A 10,450-nucleotide genomic window follows, 5' to 3' on the forward strand; every position below is an offset into this window, starting at 1 on the left:
AAAAATATTCCAACACATATAAATACACGTCCTACGTAGAGGCAAATTAATACACTGAATATAGAGACTTTCATATGTAAGGACTTTTTTTTATTCCATCTCTATTTCTTATCTCAAATTATGTTAGAAAACTACTTCCATAGCTCACAATAGTATCGTTTTAGAGACACGACATGCTAGCTCAATATAACAGGAAAGAATGTACCCGGCTGCCACCATGGTGGTCACAGCCGATCCCTGCCTTCAATGTCACAAATCCAACCCTTCGAAGTCTACCACATGAAAAATGAAGCGCTTAGCAATTAGACATTAGAGGTAGAGATAATGCAACAAAACAAACGCAAGTTAAAGCCACACAAACTGGAAACATTACCATTAAAATTAGCACTACAAGCCTCTGGCGTTTTTCAAAAAAAATGGATGGTGAACTACAACAGATACTGTTCATTTTGCTACTTCATTGGACAGAAAACAAAACATCCAGTAAACTAAACTAAGCAAGATGAGAAGTCCTATTCCACCAATAATATTAGAGATTTTCTCCATTGTTCCAACGCTTACAATGCTCGTAGTAGTCACCAAAAAAAGTAATTATGGGATAATCATCAGGTGGAATGTTGTAAAAGCCTCAATTTTGTGAGAACTAGAAGCCTGCATGGTCCACAATAAGAACCAATAAATCATCACTAAGTTTGTGGAATATACTCAGTCAAGTATACCAAACAATAAGCAATGAGAACATACCTGCAGAATTGCATGAAACTCTGCTTTAAGAAATTTGATAAATTTAGCAGACGAAACAAAGCTCTGTGCTGATCTTGGTACTTCAAAAGAACATCTAAGTGAATCTCTTGCAGACGAGGGAAAGCTATAAATTCATCTTCAACTCTGATAGAACACCATTCCTCCCATGCAGGCATCCAACTACACTAATATTTCAAGAGATAGAAACCGCTGAGCCGCAAGAGAATTGTTCCCATAAAATTCAGGACCAACAGCCACTAGTTCATCAAAACCTTCAATGGAAAAGTGTTTCAGGGAAGGTAGCTTCCCAAGGGGTAGCAAGATACAGAAATTTTCACAATTTTGAAGGCTTACAGATACAATATTGCAGATAGAATCATCTCCTAACCAACCTTGAAATCTTGTGCCACCATAATTATGGATCTGTAGCTTATTCAAGTTTGTATGAGGCACAAGCTTCTCAAGCACATCCTTTGTGCAGCCTGAGGGCCATCCATTCAACAGTGCTTTCAGCAATATTCCAACTGCACTTCTAAGAAAAATAAATGAAGTTTGTTCATTAGGCCCTACATTAACCTGGGACTTTTTGTATACAGAGCTTTCAATATCACTGCCCCAAGAATCATCATTGGGGCTTCAAACTTGTACAGAGGATATGCGTTAGTTTCCTGTGAAGTGTTGACAAGAAATGTAGGCATAACATGAGACAGGGAAAAGCTCAAGCACTTCCATTATACAATGATCACTCATTGACCTCCATGAACAGACAAAGCATGGCTTTAGATGCGAAGGTAAATAATGGTAGCTCAATCTAAGAGCTGGAAATATTGCTTTCACAATATGAGAAATTCCATATATTGCTCTCCAATATCTTAACCCATTCCTGAATTAAGATTATTAACAAATACTAACAATAATATATTACACCATACGGTTACCTGGTAGATGATATCAAAATTGGGGAGCACTACCTACTCCATTTCTTCCTCATTGCAGCTTCCCTCCATTTTTCTATTCCCTCAGTTGTGAGAGAGAGAGAGAGAGAAGGAGAGGGAGAGGGAGAGGGAGGACCGTCGAAGTGAAAGGAACAGGAAGCTTCAAGCTTAAAGACAAAAAATCATCGACTTTCTACTGACCAGACAAAGCACTAGCGCTGCTTCTCCTGGTTATTCAAAGATCACAAAAAAGCATTAGTTAAGGTCAATAAAAAAAGAATCACCGGATCATAGTAAATTAAGTTTACAAATAGCGGAGTACCTGAGAAGAAGTTGGATATATTTAGATCACTTTTTCATCAATTTTTATGACTGGTATGTGAGCTATCTTGGACCAGTCTTCCCCTTTCTCCCTTAGGCACCGATTTTTCAGCAATGGACATTTCTTTACATTCAGGAAAGATAGAGATGTTGGCAGACCCTCTTCTGGCATGGAATGAAGATTTGGGCAGCAGCCAATCCCCAATTTTTTTAGTGCAATAAGATAAAGCTCATCACCATTCAGAGATTTCAAAAGAGGATTATTCCAAATTTCAAGGGATGTAAGAGATGAGGGCAGCAGCTCCCTCTCTGGAAAGGATTCTGAAATTTCAAATTTACCCCTGATACAGAAGCTTCTCAAAGAAGGCAGTCTTTGCAAGCCCCAACCCAAGCGGCTGGTGATAAGTTTTTCACAATGATAGATTTCAAGTGAATTTAAACTGGATGGAAGCCCCCCATCTGGAAATGACTCAAGTTCTGGACAAAAACGTATACTCAAAATCTGAAGAGATGGGAGCAGGGTGTGCATCTGGCCAGGCAGCGCCTTCAAATTAATACAGTTATCAACACGGAACCAGGCCAGGTTGGGGGCAGGCAGTCCCTCTTCGGGAAAGGATACAAAATTAGAACAGTTATTGATTTGTAAACTTCTGAGACATAAGAGATGCGGCAGCGGCCCTTGATTTGAAAATGAAAAAGAATGAAGATTCTGACATCTGTGGATATCAAGATGATTCAGCTTTGGAAATAATTCTAATGGAAAGGACACAAGAGAATCGAAACTGCTTCCTATGCACAAACTCTCAAGGGATGGATAGCATTGGTGCATCGGAAACACTAATTTCCCACAGTTGTTGACACTAAGTGATTTTAGTGTGACAGCTTTGCCAATACTAGGAAGCAACCTGAGAGATGGACAATCAGAGACATCTAACTCTTTAAGACAGTGGCTGTTACCCATAGGTAAGGACACCAAGGCATCATATCCACTAATTGTGAACTTTAGCACTTGAGGTGGCAATTCACTGAATGACACCTTATTGCAATACTGTAACTTCAATTCATGTATGGCTGGAACACATGGAACTGAAGCAACCAGCTGCTGACACTTTTCAATCACAAGTGTCTTTAAAGAAGAGAGGCTGTCAGGAAGACCCTTAGTCAGGTTACAACAATTTTGTATATAAAGCTGTTGAAGACCTGAGAGAGCTACTACACCTTCATCATCATCTCTGAAAGGAAGCCATTCCTGTAATTGCAACATGTTCTTGAAGCGCAAAGTTTGTAGCGATGCAAACGGCTTGCTTTTAGAACCAACAGTCCCATAAAACTCTGTACCAATAGTGACTACTCCATCTAATCCCACAATAGAGAGGAACTTCAGAGAGGGAAGTTTACCAAATGGTGGCAAGAAGAGGCAATACTTACAATTAAGAATTTGGACCGATACCATATTGCAGAATGCGTGTCCTAACCAGTCTGAAAATATTGTGCCACCATAATTTTCAATGGTAAGCTTTCTCAGGTTTGCATGAGGTTTCAATTGGTCTAGTACATCTCTATCTTTTTTGGAGTCATTTGTATCCCCACCCCACTTTAACACCAATTCATTAAGTTGCAACTTGTCCCTCAAATTGGCCTCTAAAGCATCTCTAGCATCAACAACATTTTCCAGCTTCAAAATAGAAAGGCTGCCCTTAAGTTGCTGAAACTCCCTCAACTCTTTGATGCTAGAGCCACCATTTTTGCCCAAAATAAAAGAAGTTAATGTTTGGAGACCTTTCAATCTATCCATTAGCAGTGGCATTTTTATCAAGTTTGTTCCACTAATATCAAGATGACGCAAGTTAATTAGCCATCCCATGTTGGCAGGCAACTCAGTGAGAGAACGACAACGGGACAACAGCAAAGTTTGCAAATTGTATAGAGTACACACAGAATCCGGTAATACTTTGATTGCAGTATGAGAAATGTCCAAATATCTTAACTGTTTCAAATTACAAATCAAGTCTGGCAATACTGTCAAATTCCAGTAGTAAGATAGAGATAGTACCCTTAAACTTCTCAGTTCAGGTAATAAGCGGAGTATAACTTTAGTGCTTAAGCATCCCGCCCGCACTGACACATTTGATGGTAGAAAGCTGCGCAAACCCTTGGCTCCATGAAAGGCTTCAAATTTCTCATAGGCATCAAAATTCATTCTAGAATATGAAAAATAACGAGTCTTTCCTGACAAGCCATACGAATTGTCAGCCTCCATTCTAAAACAAAATTCTCCAGATACAAAGCTAGCTAAATCATTCAAAAGATCGTGCATAACATAGCATTGACTCCTACCACTTGACCGTTGAAAGAATGACCTAGATGCTAGATCATTGAAGTACTCAACACCTACTTCTTCCAAATTCTCTCTTTTAGGATGCAGCAAAAAATCTTCTGCCATCCATAAGAGCACTAATTGCTTCTTTTTAAATTTGAAATTTTTAGGAAATATTGAACAATAGGCAAAGCATGGTTTGAGATGTGAAGGTAAATAATGGTAACTCAACCTAAGAGCTGGAATAATATTGCTTTCACAATCTGAGAAGTTCCATATATTGCTCTCCAATATCTTAAACCATTCCTTAGGATCCAACTTCAGCCGTAAGAGACCACCCAGAGTTTTTGCTGCTAAAGGCAAGCCATTGCACCTTTTCACTATATCCTTTCCAATTATTTCCAAGTTCGGATACGCCGTAGATTCTCTGTTGCCAAATGCATGTTTTGCAAATAATAACCAACAATCTTCATCCGTTAAAGGCTTTAGATGATAAGTTTGAACTGTGCGTGCAATTGACGCAGCAGTTTCATTACGTGTGGTTAAGATTACCTTACTTCCATTAGCCCCAGATTTGAAAGGGATTCGTAAGACCTCCCAATCCAAGTAATTCTCATTCCAAACATCATCTAACACAATCAGAAATTTCTTTCCCACAAGACTCTTGTTCAACCTAACTTGGAGTAGATCTAGGTCGTCAGTATCACCTGTGGAGGAAGTCACTGCCTCAAGAATAGTTCTTGTGATCCTAAGCACATCAAATTCTTGTGAAACACAAACCCATGCTCTGACATCAAAATTCTCCACCACCAACTTGTTGTTATATACAAGCTGAGCAAGTGTGGTCTTGCCTACACCACCCATTCCCACTATGGGAACCACACTTATGTTATCACCTCTGCCATCATCTGCTAGCAACAATTCAGTTATGGCCTCCGAATCTCCATCTCTACCGTAAACAGCAGATTCTTCTACCAAAGACGTCGTCCGCCTTTTTTGTGATGGTTTCTCACAACCACCACCTTCTTCGAGACCAAGGAGGTCTCTTTGTTTTGCAAGACATTCTAGTCTACCTAGAGTCTCTTCTATCTTAAGTTCTATTCCCTTGTAAGAAGAACTATGAGAAGTCAAGTTGAAGAGTTGTACCTTACTCTTCAGTTCAGCTTCCAACTTGTAGCGCGAGGCATCAGTAGCAATCTCATCCAGCAAGTCCTGAGAATCATAGGCAGCATCTTTTAGCTTGTTAACCCACTGTTTGACAACTGGGTTTTTTATCTGCTTCTCTTCTGCTTCATTGAGGACTGCATTGATAACTGATACAGTTGTCTTCAACTTCCTCAGCGGTTCACTATTAAGATTCCATCGGCTGAAGAACTCTAGTACCTCATGAGAAACCATCCCGTCAAACAAAACCTGGAGGAAAGCAGAGAGAAATGCTCCTCCAACTAGAGCCTCAGTTTTTTTTTTTTTTTTTTTTTTTTTTTTTCATATCTCTCATTGTTTTCATACATAGCATGCATACACTTTGCTAAATTGGGTACTCAACTTGATCTAAAAATTGATTGATTAATTTGAGTTACGTACTTTCTAGTATATGCTATTTTTATGTATGAATTGTAGAAAATATTTTTCTTAAGAGATATGATAGATAATCAATGTGCAAATATTTTCTCTACTCATGCAACTGTTTATGGGTCACATAGTGCCATGTTTGCATTCTATTGAAAGAGAGAATATTTTTCTTCATGTGTATCCTCACCTTAGTTTTTAACTATTGGTTTGTGAGTTTTTCACTTTGGTCCTGCTGGTGAGGATGTACCTGATCCTGTTGGTGATGCTGCTGCTGCTGATTTCCCCCCCCCCTCCTTTATTTTTCTCCAAAACTGTTTTTCCCACAACTTGTTTTGTTTTTCCTATTTTTATAGGGGAGAAAAGTTTTTTTTACCTGTGTTATTCATAGGGGGAGCTGTCTCTATTTTCTATAGAGTTGAATTGTTTTGTGTTCCCCTTGATTCTCTATTTTCTCTTATCCTTTATTGCGTATGTTGACTGTTTACTCTTTGTACGAGTTGTCTTTGTCAATACGTGACAAAAGGGGGAGAAATTATTGATTTATGGGAATCATGTTTGTCCTGTTTAGGGGGAGTTGAAATTATTTTTAAAAGGGAAGAAAATAAAAACTTTTTGTTGTATCTAACTTAGGGGGAGAGTTAGTTTACTTATGTTTTTATTTCTGTTTCTTGTTCACTGCTCATTGATTTATATTTATGAGTTTTCATGATATATGTCTTTGTTTTGTGTTTTGTGAAGTCAAGAATTTAATTTTGGTTTACTTGTATTTTTTCCACACATGCGTTTATGCGTTTGTTGAGTGTTTCAGGAAATATACAGGTTGATTCAATTGAGCTGCTGTCTACACTTGCAACTGATGGATAGTAGTTAAGATTGGATTTGTTGTTATGAGCATTATTTTTGTAATGGGCTTTTACTTTGTAAACTTTGAGCTTTTAGTTTGTGTTTTGTCACGGATTGCCAAAGGGGAGATTGTTAGGTTCTAAAGATTTAGGATTTTATGTATTTAGAACTCTAATTTGTATTGTTGGCAAACCATGATCAAAACAGGTTGTTTAGTCTTGTTTAGGCTTGCTCAAAGTATGTTTATTTGTAAAACTGGAATCGAGTGAGTGCAGATTTATTGGACTAAATCTGTAAGGCTCGATCGATCGAAAATTAGACTCGATCGATCGAACCACGTACAATTTATTTTTCTGCAGAGTTCCAGTTCAGCCCAAACTCTATTTAAACGTTTGGGGTCAAGTAAAACACTCCTATATATAAGGAACCCTAGAACGTTTTTGGGACTTTTGAAAGAGAGAGATTAGAGTGCCTCTTGTGCCTCCTTTTATTTTTAGGGTTTTGTACCCAAACCTCTCTAAGTCTTTGTTGCTCATATTTGCGGTTTATGTGAATCTCTTGTGAGATCTTGAGGAGCTTTCCTTCACATAAACTTAGGGTTTTCAAGGTAGAGATATTTTCTACATCTTGATGATCAACAAGGTTGCTGCCATTGAAGATTAAAAGAAAAGCAAGCGGGGAGCTTGTAGCTGATTGAGGAATTCAAGAAAGAAGTAGTCCGTGGATTCGGAGCCTGCGCGTGGTCGTGTCAGGAAGTTCTACTGGTGGGTAGCATTAGGAAGTCGAGCGGGGAGCTTGTAGTCCTTTTGTACGAACTTCAATTCTTTCATAGTGAATTCAGGTTAGCCTTGAGGATCGGTGTGTCAAATCCTCCCAGGTTTTTACCGAGTGGTTTCCTGGGTGATCATATCTTGTGTTATTTATTTTCCGCTGCTTTATATCTTGATATGATTATTTGATTGCTTTAACCTAGAATTGCATAATTTGACTAAGTAACAACTTGGCTAATTAATCTAGGCTACGCAATCTGTGTGTTTTAGGGGTCTAAATTTCTAACACACCTCTCTATTGATCAACCTCATAAGAACCTCACTGACTAGAATAAATAGGTATGGAGAGAGAGGATCCCCTTGTTTGAGGCCATGACTAGGAACAAAGCTTGGACAAATTCCCCCATTTAGTAGCAAGGAATATTGAACAATGGAGATGCATTGACATATTAAATTAGAGAATTTTTCACTAAAAAACAAAAGCTTTAATCACCCTCATTAAGAAGCTCCATTCAATTCTATCATAAGCCTTCTGAAAATCTAGTTTTATCCCAAGAAACCCTTTTTCTTCTTCATTTGCTTGAAACTATGGACTATCTTATGAGCAAGGACCATGTTCTCTGTGATGCATCTATTAGGGACAAAGGTAACTTGAGTTGGATCCACTAATCTGTTCAAGAAAGGCCTAAGCCTACTTACTAGGATTTTTGTTATAACTTTGTAGCACACATTGCAGAGACCAATGGGTCAGAATTGGTTGAAATTGCAAGCCCCATTTCTCTTTGGAATGAGAGATATGTATGTTTGATTGAAGCTTTTTAGCATCCAGCCATTTCGAAGAAAAAAAAACTTTGCATAGCAAGCACCACTTGATCCCCACAACTCCCCAGTAATGCTTGTAAAAAGGAGCAAGGAAGCCATCAAGGCTTGGGGCCTTTAAGGATTTCATCCCAAAAACCACATTTTTTTAATTTCATCTCTATAAGGGATTCTGCAAAGCTCAACATTTTCTTCGTCAGAAATATAGGGATTAATTAAGTTCTCCAACTCTCCAGGGTTTTAAGGATTACTAGACTGGTACAAAGAACTAAAAATTCCTTCAAAGTAATCTTGGATGTTAGCTCTATTATTGATCCAAGAGCCATCATCAATTTAATTTATGAGATACAATTTCCTCTCCTGCGAATAGGGTAGATAAATGAAAGAATCTTGAATTCCTATCACCCTCTTTTAACCAAAGTTCCCTAGATTTCTACTTCCATCTTAACTCTTCCTTGGTCAACCAATCATCAAACTTAAGATTTAGAGTCGCCTCTAGCTCTAGATTCTCTTTAGTGGGAGGTTTCTGTTGAATTTTAACGATATTAGCTTGTAGGGCTTTAATTCTTTCTCATACAAGGCCAAAAACCTCCTTATTCCGCTTCTTTAAGTCTTTTTTTTGTCTCTTCCAATTTTCTTGCAAGTCAAAATCCATTAAAGCCCTCCACTTCTGCTTGCCAAGCATTCTCAACCACAACTCTACTCCTTTCATCCTTCATCCACATCGCTTCAAATCTAAAAGGGTGGTTGAGGTTTTCGGGCTCCAGATGGGTGTCTAGTAGAATAGGGTTGTGGTCTGAATTTGCATTAGACAGATACTTACACCAGCCTTGGGAAAAAGAATTTGCCATTCTCGATCACAGAGACATTGATCAAGGCATTCTTTAATATTTGCCAGACCTTCACGCCGATTTGACCAAGTGAAAGATGGCCCATTAAAACCAAGGTCGATAGCTCCAGTTTTTGCCATGAAGTCCCTAAGATAATTAATAGAACTTTCAAGAATAGAACGCCCACCCCTTTTTTCATTTGCCCTCTTAATACAATTCAAGTCCTATGACTATCCAAGGTCCCGAAAAGGAGAGCACCATATTCTCAAGCATCTCCCAAAATATGGTCCTTTTATTTCTCCTACAAGGCCCATAGATGGCAAATAGCAACCATGGCGATTTTTTTGGGGGGGGGGGGGTGGGGGGGAAGGGGTCAGAATACACAAGAGTAGTAATCATATTTTTGTCAGAATACCCAACTTCTAGCTCCACCCCAATCTCCAAAATAAAGCAAGACCACTAGCTTGACCTACTGGCTCCACACAATAATAGTTAGTAAAATTTAATCTATATTTGATTTTATTTATTCTTGGAGATTTGGATTTTGTTTTTGACAAGAAGACTATCTCTAGGTTAGATTCACAGATAAGCTCCCTGAGTCCCCTAACTATCAGAGCTCTGACTGCACCCTGACAGTTTCAAGTTAGGGTCCTCATGGTGACTTGGGGGCATGATAAGGCCCGCCTCCTCAGCCATAGTAAGAGCAGAAGAATTATCACTAACCACAGGTTTATCAGAAGAGAGATTAAGGGTTTCAGAGTTATTACCTCTCCCATTTTTGAATCGTACAGCACGAGAAACAACTTTTACTTTGGCTTGATCTGTCAAAGAGGTCCTCCTAGATGGATGTCGACTAGAAGAGGCTACTGGGATGGGATTAAGGAAAGAAGCGAGTGCAGATTACTTACAGAAAGTTGAGGGAGATTGTTAAGGGAAAATTGCAAGGAAGGAGCTTGTACAGAAGTCTTTAGTTTTTTTGACAAGGAAATAGGGGAATTTGGTGGACTAGTTGAGCTTAATTTTTGTTTACACTCTCTAATGTAAGGGTGGGGATGGGCTTGAAGTGTGGATTTGGGGTCCATTGGAGGAGATTTTGGGTTAAATGGAGGAGATTTGGTATTAGGCTTGATTGGTGTGAAGGTTGGGTCTTTAGTAATAATATGAGTTGGGTTTTGGGCTGACTTGGATTTTGGGTCCATCCAAGGTGTTTGGTTCGGTGAGGTGTTAGAGGAAGGTCTATTTGGTTGATATGTAACTGAACCAACATGAGTCTCTAGGTTCCTTGTGGCCTTTGAAAGG

The 10,450-nt window shown here is 38.8% G+C and overlaps 1 protein-coding gene across 5 annotated transcripts; it reads right to left on the reverse strand.

Moving 5' to 3' along the window:
• Positions 1 to 322: 322 nt before the first annotated feature.
• LOC112006870 (putative disease resistance protein At3g14460) lies at positions 323 to 5,797 on the reverse strand. Of its 5 annotated transcripts, none has more exons than XM_065775869.1 (4): positions 2,002 to 5,797; positions 1,683 to 1,906; positions 745 to 1,276; positions 323 to 651 (listed from the first exon to the last, which is right to left on the reverse strand). In XM_065775869.1, exon 1 carries the CDS (start codon positions 5,713 to 5,715, stop codon positions 2,023 to 2,025), a length of 3,693 nt encoding a protein of 1,230 aa, XP_065631941.1. In that variant the 5' UTR covers positions 5,716 to 5,797; the 3' UTR covers positions 323 to 651; positions 745 to 1,276; positions 1,683 to 1,906; positions 2,002 to 2,022. The 5 variants fall into 5 exon arrangements, with proteins under 5 accessions (XP_065631941.1, XP_065631934.1, XP_065631946.1 ...); XM_065775862.1 differs by having other exon boundaries at positions 745 to 1,412; XM_065775874.1 differs by having other exon boundaries at positions 745 to 1,016; positions 1,137 to 1,906.
• Between the last annotated feature and the right edge of the window lie 4,653 nt (positions 5,798 to 10,450).

The sequence above is a fragment of the Quercus suber genome, unplaced genomic scaffold (assembly GCF_002906115.3).
Source record: "Quercus suber isolate HL8 unplaced genomic scaffold, Cork oak 2.0 scaffold_8, whole genome shotgun sequence".
NCBI classification, from domain to species: Eukaryota; Viridiplantae; Streptophyta; class Magnoliopsida; order Fagales; family Fagaceae; genus Quercus; species Quercus suber.

Coding starts and splice junctions, on each gene's coding strand:
- LOC112006870 (XM_065775869.1), bottom strand. CDS start 5,715: ATGGTTTCTCATGAGGTACTAGAGTTCTTCAGCCGATGGAATCTTAAT.